The 20,188-nt window shown below is 43.3% G+C and overlaps 1 protein-coding gene across 1 annotated transcript in view; it reads left to right on the top strand.

Moving 5' to 3' along the window:
* The window catches only part of DCAF13 (DDB1 and CUL4 associated factor 13), a 30,636-nt gene extending 10,826 nt beyond the window's left edge, over positions 1-19,810 (top strand). Inside the window, exons 5-11 of the mRNA XM_084751024.1 lie at positions 1,006-1,161; positions 5,571-5,648; positions 7,652-7,734; positions 11,635-11,799; positions 16,032-16,167; positions 17,571-17,734; positions 19,627-19,810. Coding sequence (XP_084607150.1) covers positions 1,006-1,161; positions 5,571-5,648; positions 7,652-7,734; positions 11,635-11,799; positions 16,032-16,167; positions 17,571-17,734; positions 19,627-19,714 — 870 coding nt within the window. The 3' untranslated portion in view covers positions 19,715-19,810. The remainder of the gene's footprint in view (positions 1-1,005; positions 1,162-5,570; positions 5,649-7,651; positions 7,735-11,634; positions 11,800-16,031; positions 16,168-17,570; positions 17,735-19,626) is intronic.
* Positions 19,811-20,188: the final 378 nt, after the last annotated feature.

Here is a 20,188-nt window from a genome sequence, read left to right as displayed (position 1 = left end):
TGCTTAGCCTATCAAAATTATTTTATCTTCTTTTGTAATTAGTTCTAATAATTGGCCTGCTAAAACAATGTAAAATTAACATTTTATGTAATTAAAGTTCTTTGAAGCTAAAGACTATGAACAGTTCTTTGGTGCTAATTGTAGTAGAGTTTGATTTCTCTTTAGCTAATACCAGCCATATTAGGCATTACAGGTCATAGAGTATTGCTTAAGGGAAGGCCATGAAAGAAACTGTTAAGATGAATGTTGGGGAAATCATGGCTTAGTGTCTCTCTGGCTTATATCATCATAGATCTTACACAAAGCTCAGAAGTTCTTAAAGAAACATGGAGTAGTATTACGTCTTGTCTAACCTTACACTTGTCACTGCTCTCCAAGTCAGCTGGCTTCAGGTTCAGCCCAGGTGTGCTCTAGACCAGTGGCTCACACAGGCTTTGTGTGATGAGAGCTGACGTTCTTACACTAAGCACACAGGATTCTGAAGTTAGGCTTAAGCCTTGAATACATGCATTTTAAAAGCTACCACTTTGTTTCATTATTCAGTGTTAGTGCACATTTAGGTGCTGCAGCAGGTTTCAGCAAGTTCAGAGTGTTCTTACAGGGAGAGGGCAGTAGGACATGTGTACAAGACGGAGCAGTTCTAGTGGTAACAAGTTAGTAATTCCAAAACCAAAGCTGACTTCATTTTATAAACTGTCTTAGCATGTTATGACAGTATTTTGCCCTAATTTAATGAAAGGCTTCAAAGAGTGTCTTTCGGCAGGGGAGATACTCTGATCAGTATGGTGGGCTTTCCAAGGTGACGCTGCCCTGTTACGTTCTGGGTGTGCCAGCCCTGTGACTTCCCCACGTGTAGGAGACTCAGTGGCACAGTGCGTGGCAAAGAGTAGTGGGAGAAGAGGAAAGAAGTTTCTTTGTAGCAAGGATTTCTTTTTTAAAAACGTTTCTAAACGTGCGGATTTAAAGGAGTGGTGTGCATCTGTAACGCCTTGTTTGCTTTTAAAGACAGTGTACACTGGCATTGATCATCACTGGAAAGACGCCGTCTTTGCCACATGCGGACAGCAAGTGGACATTTGGGATGAACAAAGAACCAACCCTATATGCTCGATGAACTGGGGATTCGACAGTATAAACAGTGTTAAGTTTAACCCTATTGAGGTAATGGTCTTTTAAAAATATGTTCTGCTTATTGTTTAACACGACATGTTAGCTCTGTTTTAGGAAACGCTTTCTACATCTTAATGGTTTTCTAGCATTTGCTGAGTTTCCCGGGACGTATTTGGGCTCTGTGAAGTCTTACCTGCTCATCAGTTAGACTCCAAACACATACTTGTCTCTTTTTGGTTTGGGTTGTGAGACAGGCCTTGGGTGGCACGGACTGGTCTTCAGCTTGTGACCCTTTTGCCCCAGCCTCACATTAGCTTTACTTCCACATTCCTGTTTCATCAGATCGTCCTGTTGTTCTTTGAGGAAAATGTTCCTTTTTTTAACCCTCTTGGAGGTCACGAAAATGAGCATATATCATGCTGATCCGCATTTAAGTCATATTGCTGCCATGCTTCATAATACTGTGCATGGCCAGTGTTGGACTGCAGGATAGGTACAGTTTGAGGCTTTGGGGGCTTTGGCTCTGCAGTTTTGAGTTTCTTCCTAGTTTCTTCCTGGTGTAAGTGCTGACTAGGAGATCAGCTGTTGCATGCTATCTATGTGTGTGTGAACTCAGGAAGAGAGGCTGACCTGGAGGCTAGTGCGCCCTTGGACTGCAGAGCTTTCTCAGATCATTCTCTGAATGCATAACACTAATTGCCCTCATCGTCCAGAAGGTAGTCAAGATGCTTTTTCTTTCATTTCATGTTAATTTCTGTCAGAGAGAACTCTGAGGTGCAGAATTCATGCCCCCAGGGAGGGAGGAGAGCTCAGGCCAAAGAGCAGAGTGTAATGATTACCCGTGGCTGCACTGCAGTGTGGCCTGGCTTGAAGTGTCGCCAAGGGGCAAGCAGGCACGGCTACCCTAGCATGTGCCTGTGTACACTCTGCATAAGGCTACACTCAGGGCTAGCAGGGATGCCGGTGTATAAAGTCTTACAGGGGTACAGGCAGACCCTCTTACTGTGCTGCCTGCAGCTGCTTTATACCGCAGGAGAAAACCTGAACATCGCTCTGGGAAGCACATGGCCCATAAAGCCTGAAATTCTTTCTTTCTGACTTTTTATGGAAAAAGTTTTCTAATCCCTAGTCTAGGATTTCTGTCTGAGCTGTGCACTCCTCCCTTGTTCCCTGGTTGTGGAAGTGAGGTCTGGCCTTAGGGGTCAGCCGGCTTTGAAGCCTGCCTTACCACCTACCTTACCCAAGTCATAATTCTCTGTATTTGTTTATTTACTTTTAAAGGAGATTGATCATATCTCTGACTGTACTCCATAGGTGTAGTGTGGTGTAAATTGTGATGATATAAATAAACATTTTCAAAAAGTGTTACGTACATCCAGGACAGCAATTTGTCGTAAACAAAAGTAAACACAGACAAATAGTAATTTCTATTTTTTGAAGGGACAAATATTTTACTTTCTTTCTTTGATGAACATGTCAAAAGAGCTGATGGCCAATTGTAAAGTCATGACTACAGGTCATGGCCTAGCGACCATATTTTTAAATTAATTTATTAATTTATTCGTATTACATCTCGATTATTAGCCCTTCCCTTGTTTCCTCCTCTTCCTCCCTCCCTCCCACTTCCCCCCTTCTCTCCTCCCCTATGTCTGTGATTGAGGGAGACCTCCTCCCCCTATATATGCTCTTAGAGTATCGAGTCTCTTCTTGGTAACTTGCTATCCTTCCTCTGAGTGCCGCCAGGCCTCCCCATCCAGGAGATGTGGTCAGAAAAGACAACCATGTTTTTTAAACTTGCCTATTTGTGCACTGGCTTTTTTTTTTTTTTTAATTTTAAGAATTGACTTAGTGATAAAGCAAATGATGTGGATGTCTCTTACCCTGTATTAATGGAGAGGGCAGGGCAGATTGCTGTGAGCAAATAGGCTGTAGTTATTTCCTCTGTCCATTAATAATTAATTTTCTGTTAAAATACTGAAGCCTAAAATTCTGGTTAAGCCAGAAGTTATTACCAAGGATTGCCACATCTTGCAGTCCAGGTGGAACTTTTGGCTGTGTTCAGATCAAAGTCTTTGTTTTAGAAATTGTTCTTGGTCTTACACAAAATAGCATTATGAAAAGCCATGAAAGGTTAAGAGGTTAAGGGGCAACTAAGGGAGGTCACAGAAGCGGCACTTGAGACAAGCTTTTGCAAAGAAGGGAGCCCATATCATGGTTTTAACATTAGTTTGACATTTTATTTAAACTGTGCGCACATAGTAGGAGTAAGCTGTCCATAAAGCTGTTTAGTAAATAGCTCTTCCCGCTCTGCTTGCAATAGGAAGTAGCACTAGGCAGAAGCCAAGAGCTGTGGTTCCTGGGCCCAAGAATAAGGAAGAATAGTGTTACGGAGAGTGGGATCAGGAGCTGGAGAAATGGCCAAGTGCGTAAGAGTGCCTGCTGCAGAAAGTGCACTCTGAAATTGGGTCTCCAGCACCTGTGTAGCAGCTGAGCATGTGTGTGCCTGTGATCTGTTGGGGTGAAGACGGGGTGCCAGGGGTGCACCCGTGTAGCAGCTGAGCATGTGTGTGCCTGTGATCTGTTGGGGTGAAGACAGGGTGCCAGGGGTGTTCCCGTGTAGCAGCTGAGCATGTGTGTGCCTGTGATCTGTTGGGGTGAAGACAGGGTGCCAGGGGTGTTCCCGTGTAGCAGCTGAGCATGTGTGTGCCTGTGATCTGTTGGGGTGAAGACGGGGTGCCGGGGGTGCTCTTCTGGCCAAAATGGTGAGCTTCAGGGTCGGTGAGGCACTGTTCAGAAAATAAGAGCAGGTAGGGGGACTGAAGCAATAACTTAGTGGCTAAGAGTACTTGACATTCTTGTAGAAGACCCTGGTTGGTGCCCGGCACCCAAATGATGGCTCACAGCCATCTGTAATCTCAGTTCCAAGGCTTCCAACGCCCTTTTCTAAGTCCAGGGACACCAGGCGTGCATGTGGTACACAAGCATACATGTTGACAAAAGTCATTCACATAAAATAAGTGAATTCTAAAGATTTTATAGCTGTGAGGTGGAGGGAGGGCTCAGGAGATGCGGAGATGGCTCAGTTGGTAAGCGCACTTGCCAGGGTGTCACCAGCCTGAAGCCCAAGTATGACTCCATACGTCAGAAGGAGAGAGCTCAGGCCTGCGAAGCTGCTTCCTGGTGCCCACCCCCTGGAGGTCACATGTACGCACGGAATAAATAGTGTGGAGAGCAGCACAGTTGTCTTCTCTACGCAGCCCAGGAGAGTCCACCCACACGGACAGCCAGCACACACACAGGCGGTCAGGGCTCTATCGGATGATAGCTCATTTTCACTAAACACCAAGGGCTGTCATAGTGGTTTGTGTGGTTAAAACCGACTAAGCAAGGTTTGGTACATGCCTATGATCCTAGCAGTTGGAGACTTAAGACAGGAGGGTCACAAGTTTGAGGCCATCCTGGACAACATAGTGAGCTAGAGACTCCTGTCAAAGAAGGGAAGGAAAGGAGGAAGGGAGGGAGGGAAGGACAGACAGATCAGGAGATGGCTCGGGGTAAAGTGCCCGCTGAGCAAGCGTGAGGACTTGAGTTTGGATCTCTAGCATTGATGTAAAAGCTGGGTGGCTAGTGCATGTCTGAACCCAGTGCTGTGGAGAGCTGAGACAGGCAGAGCCCCGAACTTGCTGCCAGCCAGTGTAGGCAAATCAGTGACCTTCAGTGAGAGACTGTTACAAAGAATAAGGTAGAGAGCTTCAGAGGACGCCCTCCTCCATTGCCCTCTCATCTCCACACACCTTCACTCACACAGTCGTGCACAGCAGAATGTGCGCGTAAGCCATGCATGCGTGTATACGTACACACATGTGCACACATGGCTGGACAAAGGACAGGCCAAGTTTATATAGCATTCATGAACAAAAGAAAATGTTTGCCTTGTAATAAAGCGGGAAATGTGAGTGTTTAAGAAATATTGTCATATGTAGCACCCAGATGTAGCAGAGGGAACATTCTCGTGGTACAGTGTAGAGGTATACGTCTAACAGTAACTAGCCTCGTGCAAAAGTCATAAAACTGTTATACTTTTGGTTCACTAATACCACTCCTGAATTTTTATGTTAGGGAAACAATTCAAAAGAAGAATTTAAATGTCTGAAAATACTTAGTGAAGTGTAATTTATGATGGTCAAAAGCCGTAACGAAGGCTTACGCGGAAGAGCGGGTTAGTAGAAGGTGCTCTGCTGCAAGCGGACGCGCTGCTCTCACCGCTGCCTAGACTACACTGAGCACGTGACTCAGCGGAGCGCACGAGCGATGTGTTATAGTCTCACAAAGTGGATTAAATGTTAATGCCTGAGGGTTTAACATACATACTAAAGATGATTAAATAATTTGTGCTTTTGAATAGACACCATTTGCTTCCAGCCTGGCTTTTAATTGATGTTTGTTACACTTATTTTTAGACTTTTCTCTTGGGAAGTTGTGCTTCTGATAGGAACATAGTTCTGTATGATATGCGGCAAGCTACTCCTTTGAAAAAGGTGGGTTTCGGTCTTGTCTTTGTTTTATACAGGTAAGGTGTTCTGTATATCAAATGACAGAAAAATGAAGCCAGTATTGCACGGTGCTGTTTTTTCACAGAGCTGCCGTCTACCCCAGAATGGTGGTGATAACAGTCAGTTCTCCATGGATTTTAGCCTCTTCGTGACTTCATAATCCTAGTACATTTTACGCAGCTAAGAGGGTCTAGCTAACTTGAAAATTTTAAAATAAAGGACATGTCATTGCATTGCTTTGTATGTACTAATTGGGAGAGGGCACTTGGTAATCATATGACATGTCTATTTATTCAAATTAATTTTAGAACTCATTCATGTAATTAGCCATTTAAAAAAATTGTTTATACAGTATTCTCCCTGCAGGCCAGAGGAGACCACCAGATCACATTATAGATGGCTGTGAGCCACCATGTGGATGCTGGGGATTGAACTCAGGGCCTTTGGAAGAGCAGCCAGTGCTCTTAACCTCTGAGCCATCTCTCCAGCCCCACAATGAGCCATTTTAATTATATGCGGATGCTAGTTTAACTCTTTGCTGAGACATGCACTGTCTTGTTGATGAGAGGCTTCTCACTATGGTCACTTCAGGGCATCAAAGCTAATACATCCTTACACTGACTTAAGAGAGAGAACTATTGTTTGCGTACAGAATGGACTCTACCATTTTAAGCAGAGGAGTACGAAGTTGGTATCAGGCATTTGTAGTGTTGTTTAGGTTTGGAGTCCTAGCATTTGCTAGGTGAAGGCAGGAGACTAGGAGTTGAAGGTCATAGTTGAAGCACTGAGTCCCAGCCCAGCCTGGGCTTTATAAGACCTGTCAACGAATAAGAAAGAAGCAAAACAGTTTGTGATGTGTTGATAAATTCAGAAATATCAAAAGTAGGAAGAATGAGATTAGTATTTTGATTATTCGTTAAAAGTACCAATGTCGTAATTCATTCACATGCTATGGGAACTTCGCTGTCTGTTCTTCTGTAAAATGATGGTATTAATCAGTTCTTTGCACTGTATTTATAGAAATGAGGTATGATACACACCAGCATTTAGCAGAATGCTGACATGAAGTTCTACCTTACTAAAGAATAGTCTTTGGCAGGTACCCATGTCTACACCCACAGTCTGCTTTCGGTGGAGTTCCATTAGCTGTGACTGGAAGAGAGTGACTGCAGCTTGGCACTCAGTGCACTCGGAAGCTGAGCCCAACCTTCATGCATCTGTCTGTCTGTTTGTTTGAGACAATGAGACAGGGCTTAATTGCAGTTTGCCACCACATAGGAACGGCACTGCTACTTTATCTTGGTTTTTATAGTTGCTGGTTATTTATTTTCAAGACAAGGTCTCAAAAAGTTCTGGCTGTCCTGGAACTCGCTCTGTAGACCAGGCTAGCCTGAAACTCATAGAGATCCACCTGCCTCAGTAGTGGGAATAAAGGCAGGAGCTGCCACACCCAACTTTATTAATATTATTCTAATCCGCTAGGCTACCGTTCTTTATCTTTTTTATTTATGGTAGTTTTGAAAATAGGAAAGGAGCAATTAGTGGGGAAAGTACCTGAAGCTAAGCTTTGTACAGTAAATTCATAGATTTTTTTTTCCTTCCTCTTCACCCAATACCAATCCCATTGCATTGAGAAACACTAGAAGCTGCCAGTCATCAGAGGTCTCCTTTCAAATTTTGCTTCCCATGTTAAACATTTCTTCTTAACATTACCCCTGAGCAGCTCACCATTAATTTTATACCTAGCTTATTATATTGTAATATCTTGCTGTATTATTTGTATCTTTAGAAAAAAATTCAGTCTCTGCCTCACTTTCTGAAGAGGGACTCCGTGTTAAACATTGTCCTGTTGTTGTACTTACACATTATTCTCAGGAAGCAATCCCCTGACTTCTTTTCCCACTGCTCAGAATTGTATCCTGTGCATGAAGTTATTTGCTAAATCTGTTGATTTCGTGGTAGTGGATAATACATCCTTCCTTTCTCAGGTTATCCTGGACATGAGAACGAATACGATCTGCTGGAACCCAATGGAAGCTTTCAATTTCACTGCAGCAAATGAAGATTATAAGTAAGTGTCTCCCTTTTAGAAGCTTACCCTAACAAAAATGGCCGTCACATTGCCTTGTTAATATAGTATGTTTCACTTGGTAAGTACACTTTCATATGCGAGTTGAAAGCTGTTACTTGTTTTGCTAAAAATAATTTTCCAAATTGGAGAAGAGATTTTTAAGAAAAATATTTTCTCAGATTTTAGACTAGCTTAGACAAAGAATAGCAAACTAATGTCTGTAGGTAAATGCTGTTTGCACAGTTCATGAGTGTGGCCTTGCTTATGTACTGGTATGGCCACTTTTGTGTTGTGGTGCCTGGGTGGATAGTCACAGTAAAGGCTCATAGCTCACTTGACCAAACTGAAGAGAGTGGAGGATCTCTTATGTAGGCCATTGAGGTAGTGATGAGACAGCAGGTGTGGGAGTGCATGTCTGTTTCCCTAGCGCTCTAGAGGGCGAGGCAGGAGGGTTGAACCCAGGATAACATGGTCCATTCAAGGCCAGCTTGAGTTATATAGGAAGACAGTGTTTCAGAACAAACAAACCGTATTTTATTTACCAGTATTTGTGACTCAAGTAGGTGATGCTCATGCAGTCAAACTGTTTGCTGTCATTGTTAAAGCAAACAGAAAGTGACAGTTCAATTTTTAGCTTAATATTTGCATATATTTTCTGTGCCTGTAAATTGGCTTAGCAGAGTTAATTTGAACTATGTGAGATTTTAGGGTTCCTTTTGTAATGCTTTACTGTTGTTGAAACATTGAACATTGGCTGTCTCATTTCATCTGTTTACTGTTGTCATCAGGTAAGATGTATAATCAGAGAAATTAATCTAGTGAAAATTATATACAGTCTTAATACATTTTATTATTAAACAATCAATTAATTTGGTTTTTCAAGACAAACCTTGGCTGACCTGTATCTCCTTTGTAGACCAGGTGGCCTCAAACTCACAGAGGTCCTCCTGCCTCTGCCTCCCGAGTGCTGGGATTAAAGATGTGACCCTCCAACTGTTCAGCTGCTTTTTGTTATTATTTAAGTACATTCCTAATACACTTTTTGAGAAAGTAAAAGCTTGTTGGTGGATTTGACTGTAACTGCAAGCTTTTCTACCCACACCCTAGTTCCGGAACTAACAGCCCTGAGACTTTATTGTTTATGAATAAATGTCTAGACCATAAGCTTTGGCTCTTTTCCCAACCAGCTCATTCTAGTCTATGTGTGCCACGTGGCTGGTTACCTGTCTTCAGTTTCATGTGTCCAGCTTCCTCAGCGTCCAGGGTGAATCTGCCCTCTGACTCCATCCCAGAGTCCATCTCTCTCTGCTGGAATTCCCACCTCCTATTTCCTGCCTCAGCTCATCAGCCATCAGCTTGTTGACGGGCGCTGCTTCCACACAGTACACAAGAGATTCTATTCTCTCTAAGTTTGACCGTTAGATTTCCTGTATTTAAAATCCGTCCCCCAGGGGCAGGAGAGATGGCTGAGCAGTTTAGAGTACTTGTTACTCCTACAGAGGAGTACCCATGCTCTGTTCCCACAACCCACACTGGGCAGCTCACAGTTCCAGGGATCTGATGCCCTCTTCTGACTGCTGAAGGCACCTGCACATATGTAGTGCACATATAAGGAAGCACACATCCAAACACATCAATAAAAAATAAATACACTTTTCACTGTGTCCAGAGTATAGATATGAAAGTGTAAATGTTAGTGTTAGCTCACACTGGACTACTTTGATGCCACTGACTGAAGTTCTCTCTCAGGATTTCCTGTCTGAGACGAACGAAGCAGAGTTGATTCCTTAATTAGTGCAGCCACATTGAAGCCTTTGCTTACTTAATGGATGCCTTGAAATGAAATGGTGCTGTTGCAATTAAAGGCAATAGAGACAAGAGTCATACTGCAGCATAGTGGTCTCTCTGCTAAGATTCTAAAGCACACCGTGAACTAGCTGTGCGCCGAGGTAATCTTTTTCCAGAGCCGCTTTGGAATTTCTCATTTCTTCCCTTGGGAAGAGTTACATATAATTCCTAAAACAAAGCACACCTCTTATAAGAAATGGCTGCTAGTTTTTCATAATTCTCCTTATTTTTAAAATAGTCTTGGTGGGTGTGGTGTGGTGTGGTGTGGTGTGGTGTGATGTGCCTGCGATCCTAGCACTGACGAAGCTGGGACAAGAGGGCTGAGGGGTTCAGAGAAGGTTTGTGTGCGTGGCTCAAGGGCTGGCTGCTCAGAGCCTGCCGCAGGCAGAAGGGCCCTGCTGTGCTGTCTCTGTTCTGTGTCTTAGTTTTCTTTAAGTATTAGAATGGTTTTAAACGAAAACTTAAATTCAGGCCTAAAGCAGCTGATTATTAGTTAGAAAGTGGGCAAGTCATTTAATCTAACTCAGTGCCGTGGTGTTATTGTCTGTAGGAAAAGTTTAGACTAGATAATTGCCTGAAAATGGCCATAACTCAGAATGTTAGGCATTTCTGTCCATGTGGATTGATTTGCTTGGAGTTTGAACAAATTTGTATTTTCCCACAGAATGACAAAACAAGTTGTTAAAAGCACAATTTACTAAGAGAAAAAAATCTTGAGAACCACTGCACTAGGTGGACAGTATGTTGTACTTATTGAGACAGAAATTAACCTCAAAATTGTTAAGACCTGTGGCTTGTTAAAGGGCTCTTTGAAAGAGTAATGATTTGGGTTGGTTGTTTTGGTGTTTTTTGAGGCAGGCTCAGCATGGCCTGGGACTTGCTGCATAGCTCAGGCCGCCCTTCCTTCAGTTTGTGAGCCTCCTGCTACAGCCTCTTAATTGTTGAAGTTACAAACATAAAGGCATAAATGCCCAACTCAGAGTGCTTTGTTTTTTGTTAAGGATATTGTACGCTTTTATAAGTGTTTGCCTGCATGTGCTGTCTTCTGTTTCTAACAAAAGTACAAATGTTCGATTTTACCAATAAAGACTCAGGAGCCAGATGCTGGGGTGAATGCCTGTCAGCTAAGAAGGGCAGAGAAGGCACTCAGCTCCCCCCTCAAAAGAAAAAGGAAGTCATCTTCTTCAGACTGTCTCCAAAGCCCCTCAAGCTGAATGTCCCTCCCTTCTACTTCCTGTGTGTCTGTCCTCCTGACTTCCTCTTACTCTCTATGGTTTTTTGCCTGTGTTCGCTCTTTGTCAACTGGTTGCTCCCTGCCCCCTTTGACCTGTGGTTAACTTTATTCAATCCTACTTACAATAAGCAGAAAGCTCTTGGATTAAAGGTGTGTGTGTGTGTGTGTGTGTGTGTGTGAGGGCTGAGTCACACTGCAGTTAGAAGCAGGTTTTTCCAGTAAACAACACGGTCTCAGGGTTCACAGCGTGATCAAATGTCTTGCAACCATCTTCTGTCATTATCTTAGTCCAGACAACTAACAAATTGCCATAGGTTGAATAATTTAAGCGAAGAGAATTATTTTTTCCTAGGTTGGGAATTGCCAGCAAAATCAGGATCTCCTAAGGGCCTTCTTCCAGAATGCAAGCAGCCAACTTCTGTCCTCACAGGGCAGGCCAGCTCTCTGGCCCCTTCCATGGTTGTTGTTTAGTGTGGGGGGGGGGGTTGTGGGTGTGTGTGTGCGCGCATGCACGCGTGCGCGCGCACAACCCATACTGCTTCCGTGGAGGTGAGAAGGGCCACCTGTGGGAGCTGGTCCTCCTACTGTGTGGGTTCTGGGAATTGTACCCAAGTCTGCCAGGCTCAGGGGTGTGCCTGTACCCACAAAGCAATGAGATGTGTTGGTGTTTGTCTCTGCACCGTACCTATATTCAGAACTGGCGTGCTTGTTAATGAGGTTCAGTGTTTAGCTGCTGTTCTTATTTTTACTATGTCTTTTAGTACTACAGATGGCTTCTTTGTAGAAAATTGAATCACATATTTAACATTGTTTTACAGCTTGTACACTTTTGATATGCGTGCACTGGACACGCCTGTGATGGTGCACATGGATCATGTGTCTGCCGTGCTTGATGTGGACTACTCTCCCACGGGGAAGGAGTTTGTGTCGGCGAGCTTCGATAAATCTATTAGGATCTTTCCTGTGGACAAAAGCCGAAGCAGGTATGTGCCACCGGCTAGCCACTTTGTGTGTGTGTGATATTTATTTAGTCTTGATAATCATGTTATGTGTATATGGTAGGGCTAACACCCAGGTATTGTGTCATGGAATATAGACTTCCACTGCATCGAGCTGGGGCAACTCAAGTGGTTGGTTTTATTGACTGGGAGATTATTTCTATAGAGTTAATAATAAAAATGTAGTTTGATGGTGAAGAACTCAAGTGATTCTTCTTTTCCTGAAAGTAGTTTTGAAAACAATAAATAATCCTCCCTGGTATTGTTTTTTACACATTCAAATTCAACTCACTTGACCAGACACAAATTAGAAGAGAAGCAGTTTAAATTGTTAAGCTCAATTCCCTCTTTCTAGTTTCGTCACTACTTATGAAGTGATCCACATGAGAGGTATTGACGACCATGCTGATTAAGCCAGTTAAAAACCACGAGTCATTTTAGTAATGGCCAGACCCAGAGCTACTTATATACATGTTAAAATATAAGAAGAAAATAATGTAAACAAATATACTCATAGGCACAGGCGCATAGGCGCACGTGCGTGTACCCTTTCTTGGTTGAGTGACCTAGGCTTACTTGACAAGCTTGAAGTTCAGGAGGGAAAGTGCTGGTGAGAGACAGCGGGGAGTCATTGTAGGTGGTGGGAAATAGAAGGAGAACGCACGTGTGGGAAGAAGAAGATGAGACCCGTGTGGGGAGGATGCGAGGTGCTAAGCCAGCCAGAGTCAGCACAGTGGAGATGCTGGCGCCATTTCCTAGCTTTCAGGAGATGCATCTTTCTGGAACCTTCCACATCTTTTTAAGAACGCTGCGGAATGTTCACTTGGTGGTGTGGTTCCTACAGGAGGAAGATATCACACCATGATAGTGCAATAGTGAGAATTCAGGTCGTTATTTCTAATAATAAACCAGCCTCGCTGCTGTAGCTAAGGAGGCTCTGGGCCTTCTGGAGGAGCCATGCTTGCTTTCCAAGGTGTATCTTGTTTCTTCCTGACTCGGTGAGGCAGTCAGTGTCAGGACTAGGAGAAGCAGCAGGGTATAGGGGCATAGAGTTTAAGAGCTCCTTAATCTCAGAGCTCTGCTGCTGTCCCCCCAGCATCTGCCCTCCCAGAGGATGAGCAACTCCTTGGGGGTCTCACTGTGGTGAGACTTGCCTTTCTCCCATCCCAGCTGAATATCGGTAGCTACTAGGAGACCTTCCTCACAGCCACCCTTCGACCTTAGCCAGTCTGCCTACCTAGACTTCTCAGGGCTTAACTTCCATAGTTGCATCTGTCTTTGCTCTGATCTGAGGAAGCTACACTGACTCTCACGTCTTCTATCACTAATTAGCAGCAGATGACTGACGCTGACAGATGTGATTGAGGCAGATGCCTCCTAATGTGTGTGTCCTGATGGTTTCAGTTATCACTGCCCGTTCTGCTGGGTAACTGCTGGTGTTGGTTCTTATGTGGCTCTTGGAATGACCTTGGTATTCCCCACACTTTTTTCAGTCTCCTGCAAGGTTCTCACACTTGTAGACGTGTGAAGAATCAAAGCCTCCATCATCTGTTTGGCACCCAGCCTTCTAAAGGCGACAGCATCACTAAGACATGTGTAAGCCAAGACTAGACAGAACACGTCAAAGAGGGTAATGACTTGGGGTGCATAGGAACAGCTCAGAAGCCCAGCAGCTAGGGTCAGGACAAGTTAGTCCAGAGCCACACAAGCTACTGACTACAGATCTAACTACAAAGCCCAGCTTGTTCCAGAATTGTAGGAAGGAATTCTTATGCTCCATGGCTGGAGGATTTGGTCCTGGTGTCATTTGGACGTACAGTCTTGGGAGTTACTTGCTGTTGTGTTTAGATGTGCATGTCACTCCCTCCCGCGTCACTTGAGCCACTTGTAGTTCCCCTCCCCGGCTCTGCTCTTCCCCTCTGTCCCTGCAGAGCCTGCAACCAGCTTAGACAGCACCTTGAGTGTCTTTAAGTGTTTCCCCTCAAAAGACTTTGCAGTGGTTGGGGTTCAGTTTTTAGTTTTTAGGTTTAGTTTTGTTTTAAGAGTTGTTTGTATTCCAGACTGGCTTAAACTTTCTATACAACCAAAGATGGCTTTGAAATCCTGATTCTGCCTCCACTCCCAACGTGCGAGGACTCATGCCGTGCTGGGGAGCAAACCTAGGGCTTCATGCCTGCTAGACAAGCCATCTCCCCAGCCCCAGCACATTGGGGTGGGGTCTGTAGATTGTGATGGCCTTCAATCAGGAAATGCTTGTCTCTTTCTTGTGTACATGCGTGCTTGTGCACCTGCTGTGGTGTGCGGTACAGGTCGGGGTAGCTTGTGGGGTTCAGTCCACTGTTGCTCAGTTTATCAGCTTGGCAGCACTTCGACCTACATGTTTCTCAACTTCAGTGAAAACAATATCTGGAAATATGTTTCTAGTGGATTTCACTCAATATTTGCTAAGCAAACAAAGAAAATCAATAGCATTCACATGAGAAAATTTAGAGTCACATTTTTAAGTGTCTCCTGATACAACTGTTAGTGAACTTAATACATCTTGCATATTGCAAAAGAGATGTTAAGAACTGTGTAGCTCACCACTAAGAAGAATTTTGAGTTCTTAAATGCCTAGCCATAGATTTGACTAATTTAATTGAACAAATTATTTTTGATGGTTACTGAAGCTTAATTGAATGTCCAGACATAAACTCATGCTACCTTATGAAAAGTTGGGCTTGGGGGTGGGGGAGCAGATGGCTTTTAAGAAATTAAGAGATGGTAAGAGATCAGCATACAAAAAGCAGGACATTGAAAAGAAGAAAAGGTCTCTCCCATCCTAGCTTTGTTTTAATAACCATAATTCCTCTTTAAAAATAAAGTTCTTGCAATTTTAATGTTTAATACACATTGTAGAAGCAGTGAGCAAGGCTAGTTTGTGAGTGCACTTTAGAGATATGGTCTATAAATGAGTTACTTCATTTGGTTGTCTCTGTGGTCTTTATTTTACTGTGAATAATTTGTTGGAATTGTTTCCTTTCTGTCATACGGTCTCCATTTTGACTCATTTTTTCCATATTTGGAATTAAGAAGTCTCATCTTAATTTCTTTGACCTTTTACTTGTTTGAAGTACTCTTCTTAACACTTCCCAATATAGTATCTCCTGTGAATTCACTTAGCATGTTTTACAGCATTTCCAAATAGGTACAACTCGACATCACGATTTATTAAACGATTCTTACCTCAGCTTATCAGACACTTTTGCAGCCCTCCCTGTATTTTCACACATGTAAATAAACTCTCTCTTGAGTTAGGTTTTAAAAACAGTGTGCCCAAGAAAGGAGCTGGTTCAGCGTGCCAGGGTGGACTCTTTGTGGGCCATTGCATTCGGGTTATTTTCCCCAGTAAAATGCCATTGAGGGGAGAGTGGCTGTTGACCCAAACTACACTAAGGATGAATAAATAGGAAAGATGTTTTCTTCAAGGCTGTCAAATACAGACAGCCAAAAGACTACGAGTATAACATTTATATAATTCCTGATTGTGTCATAGTTCTTCTTGCTATAGATAGTTTATTGTATATATGAGTAATAATATAAATGCATATGTAAAAAAACTTTTTTAATGTTAAAAAAAAAAGAATGCCAGGTGTGGTGGTGCATGCCTTTAATCCCAGCACTTGGGAGGCAGAGGCAGGCTATGAGTTTGAGGTCAGCCTGGTCTACAAAGCCTGTCCAGGACAGCCAAGGCAAAAGAAACCCTGTCTCGAAAAACCAAAATAAATAAATTAATAAATAAATAAGCAAGTGGTTTCAAGCCAGGAGTGCTGGAACACTCCTGTAATCCCTGAACTCGGAAGGCAAAGGCAGGCTGATCTTTGAATTCAAGACTAGCCTGGTCTACAGAGTGAGTTAAGCCAGTGCTACACACCCTATCTCAAACAAACAAACTAAAAATAAATAAATAAAAGAAGCAAAAAGAAGAAGCAGGTATTTCTTAAGCTTCCAAAATTATTTTAGAATTGAAATTATATTAAATTATAATTTTTCTCAGGGCATCTGTTTGTTTGTTTTAATTCCCAAGTACTTAGAATAGAATCATATTAGTTAACGTTCAATGAGAATACAATGAAGTGAAATTGAGTGTTTCGTTTATACTTCCTCAGGACACAAGAATGGTTAAAGAAAATTTGTTCTAACACCCCGACGGTATTAACGTAATTCCTTTTCTACAGGGAAGTATATCATACAAAACGAATGCAACATGTTATTTGTGTAAAATGGACTTCTGACAGCAAGTACATTATGTGTGGATCTGATGAAATGAACATCCGTCTCTGGAAAGCTAATGCTTCTGAAAAATTGGGTGTGGTAAGACCCATTTTTCTTTCATTGCTACAAAACAAGGTTGCGACTTTGTTGAATGTCATTGTAAAGAGCTTTTTGAAGTACTTAATTGATCAGGTTAACACCACTGTGATGGAAAGTTAGCAACATAAGAAACAAAGGTACACTGGTGCTTTTTCCTACCAAAGACACCTTCAAGGCTGGGGAGATGGCTCAGTTCATCAAGTGCTATAAAGCAAGCCTGAGGACCTGAGTTTTATCCCCAGAACCCTCCCCTCTCCTCCCCCTTCCCTCCCTTCCCCTTTCCTCCCTTTCCCTCCCCTCCTCTCCCCTCCCCTCCCCTCCTCTCCCTTCCCATCCTCTCTCCTGTCTTCTTCTCTGCTCTCCTCTGCTCTCCTCTCTTATTTTATTTTTTCTTCTCTTCTTCTATTTTGCTTTAGTGTTTTTAAAAAACCGGGCATGGCAGCAAGCCAGTACTTGCAGTGTCATAAAGGAGACAAGAGTATCCCTGGGGCTCCCCGGCCAGAGTGGCTGGCCAGCTAGTTGAGCTGACAAGTTCCCGGTTCAGAGTTAGTGCTTGTCTCAAGAAATACGGTGGAGAGCAATGGAGAGAGACCCGGTGTGGCCTTGAGCCCCCACATACACAAGTGCACTTCCAGAGGGTTTTATCAGTTGGGATTGGCACTATGGGGCTTTCCTTATTCTTTGTCTCTTTGGTTGGAGGGAGAGATGATGTAGAGCTGAGCTGTGGAGTCTGATGAACTCCTCTGCCGTTGTTAGAGCACTAGTGACTGGCGCTGTCAAGGCTGCACCTCCCTGAGAGGTCATCTGATACCAGACCTGAAAATCTAACTGTAAAGTAGAGTCCATGACGGTACAGCTGTGTCTGGCTTGTAGATACTGTGTAATGGTGATTTTTTGTGGATACTTTCTAAATGCTGCACTCCTGTGTGGAACGTGCAGCATGCTTATGAGAAAGAGAAGGGAGCGTTAGGTTTGAAGTGTTTTCTGCTTAGCCCTGGTAGGAAGAATCAAGCCGCAGCAAGCAGTAAGGGAAGGTAATTCTGTGTTATGTTCGGTTATCATTGGGCATTACAGTCATCATCACTAATTGTTCTGGTGTTTTTCTCTTATTCCTAACATTGTTAAAGCCTACTTATGCAGTTAATACTTTTTTTTTTCATGTAGTTAGACTATTACCAAAACCTAAATTGGTTGCTTGCTGTGGATGCCTTTTCTGTACTCTATGCTTAGCAGGCTCCACCTCTGTGAGGCGCACCAGCCTGGCCCCAGCAGCTCACGGTGACTTTGTGTGTGTGTGTGTGGTAAAAGTTGAACTTTGGGGACAAGGGGGAAAGGGTGCATTCTAGATTTTTATACTCAAGAAACTAAAGAATTTGAGATACTGAAGTACACTTTGTTTTTAGCTTACATCACGAGAAAAAGCAGCAATTGATTATAACCAGAAGTTAAAGGAAAAATTTCAATACCATCCGCACGTAAAACGGATTGCTCGCCATCGGCATCTACCGAAGTCTATCTACAGCCAGATCCAGGAGCAGCGCGTCATGAAGGAAGCTCGTCGCCGAAAGTATGTGCTGACACATTTGACCCTTGCCTTAGTGCTCTCAGCTGTCCCCCCTCTCATCTCCACCACCGTCACAATCAAACAGAGCCTTTCTTATAGAGGCGTGGTCTGTGTGCAAATGTATGGTAGGCATGCTGTGAGTGATTCTCTGGGCTTTCCCCGCTTTCCCCAAAACTCCATCTAAGAACATGAGAATTTGCATTAGTTACTTTTGAGACTGTGTCTCTTTAAAGTACAAATGAAGAAAGTGAGTTATCAAAGTGAAAAACACTTCTCAGGTGGAGAAACGGTACAGTTGTAGAGTAAGTGCCTGGAGCATAAGACCCTGGTTTAGTTGCCAGCATGGATGAAAGAAGAAATGGAGAGAGTAACTCACATTTAAAACTTTAAAATGATGTTTAAAATGTATTTGTTGTGCTTGTTTGGGCAGCAGCTACAGGGGACATTTGCATAGCCCCTACACAAGGATGGTGCACAAATTTATGAAATGTTCCATTTAAAAGCATCGCTTCTCTCTTGTGTGTGTTGTGTATGCATGAGTGTGAGTGAGCGTGCACATGTATTGAGGCTAGTGTCAGGTGTTCTGCTGTAGCACCGTCCATCTTCCTGTTTGGGAACAGTCTCCCACTGATCCTGGACATCACCTACTTGCTGGACTGGTTGGTGAGTGAGTTCCGGGGTTCTCCTGAATTCATCTCTCCAGTGCTAAAATTACAGACACACAATGCTCTTAAAAGTCAGTTCCAGCCGGGCGTGGTAGAGCACTCCTTCAGTCTCAGCACTTGGGAGGCAGAGGCAGGCAGATGTCTGTGAGTTTGAGGCCAGCATGGTCTACAGCGAGAGTTCCAGGACAACCAGGGATACACAGAGAAAGCCTGTCTCAATAAACAAAAAACAAAAACAAAACAAAAAAATCAGTTCAACTGTAGCTGTACTTATGAAATACTGTGTATTTTCTAAGTGAATTTAAAGAAGCTGGGCATATTGGCTTACACCTGCAATCCCAGTACTCTGCATCCTGCAGCCTGGACTGCAAAGAGTTGTAAAACCCATATTTAGCAATCATTTCTCTGAAAAGTTGTAATATGTTGTATTATAATTTGACATCTGCTGTCTTGCCTTGTTTCTTGAGGTAAGTGTCTCACTGTGATTCCTAAGCTGCCTTTGAGCTCCTGGGCTCGGGATCCTCCTGGCTCAACCTTCTGCACAGCTGGAGAGCTAGCATTTTCAACCCAAAGCAGAACTTGCCCAGCCAGCACCCCATCTGTGGAGTGCAGTCTCTGGAGCCCTGGGGCCGTGGGCTAATGCAGTGCTGACGTCACTGCTAGAGCTTTGGGGGGTGGTTTTTATTCGACTGCGTAGCTCACTGTTGTGCTCTTTGGATCCATGGGGGGATTTGGTCATATTTCTATTTCTTAGTAACTAACTGTGCTGTGTTTTTATGCTTAGTAAAGGATGCTGGCTTGAGTGGTTTTGCTTGTTTGTCTGTTTCTTTTTCTTGAGACGGTCTGCAGTGTGATAGCCTGGTAGGTCTAGAACCCACCAGCCTGGCCTCCAACTCACACATCTCCCTGTCTCTGCCTTCTGAGTGCTGGGGCTAAAGCCCCACCTGGCCTAAAAGCCTACAGCACTAAGGATTCCCAGGAGCCTCCCGCCAGGTACTAGCAAGTTTTCACCCCGCTGAGCTTCCAAGGTCAGACACAATCAGGTGCTTTCCGGTTGGTGTGGCCTTAGGTACTCATCATTAATAAATACAAAGCAATTAAGTAATAAAAGTTGGAGATTCTTTTTTCAGTAGTTCTAGTGAAAGAAAATGCTTTATGGTTCTTTTTTCTTTTGGCTGAGATGATTTCTTATGTACTTGCTCATATTTTATATGTTTTGTTTATTTCTAGGGAAATGAATCGTCGTAAACATAGCAAGCCTGGATCTGTGCCAGTTGTGTCAGAGAGGAAGAAGCACGTAGTGGCAGTTGTGAAATAATGTTTTGCCTTCCTACCAAGCTTGATATATAATTATTTGCTGCTTTTGATTTGGGAACTCTGTAAATAAAAGTTCTGGCTCTGGTTTAATAGTAAACATTGTAGTTGTGTTTTTCTTTCCTTTTCACTGCCTGACTCAGCTTTCTCTGCCTTTTTTTTTTTTTTTAACTACTCTTACGTTGGCTGATCTAAAAGCTGGTTGTAGAATTGCAAAATTAACTGTCAGTTCATTTGCTATGTAACAGCGAAACCACTGTGGTGTGCTTGCCTGCTGTCTTGTCAGAGCATTGTATGCTACTGTCATTAAGAGAGTGCCACCTGCTGAGTCACTGGCAGGGCCTCCTGCTAGACCTGGTTTCCATAGTGATGCTTCAGTGTCCCACACATTACAGAGCCTGACTAGTTAGAGACATGAGCAATTTCCTGTAATTCAAGCCTAGACTAATCTAGACAGCATGATTCTGACCATTTTGAA

This window comes from Acomys minous (genome assembly GCF_964271855.1).
Source record: "Acomys minous genome assembly, chromosome: 12".
In the NCBI taxonomy this organism is placed as follows: Eukaryota; Metazoa; Chordata; class Mammalia; order Rodentia; family Muridae; genus Acomys; species Acomys minous.
This window is presented reverse-complemented; position numbering and strand designations above follow the sequence as displayed.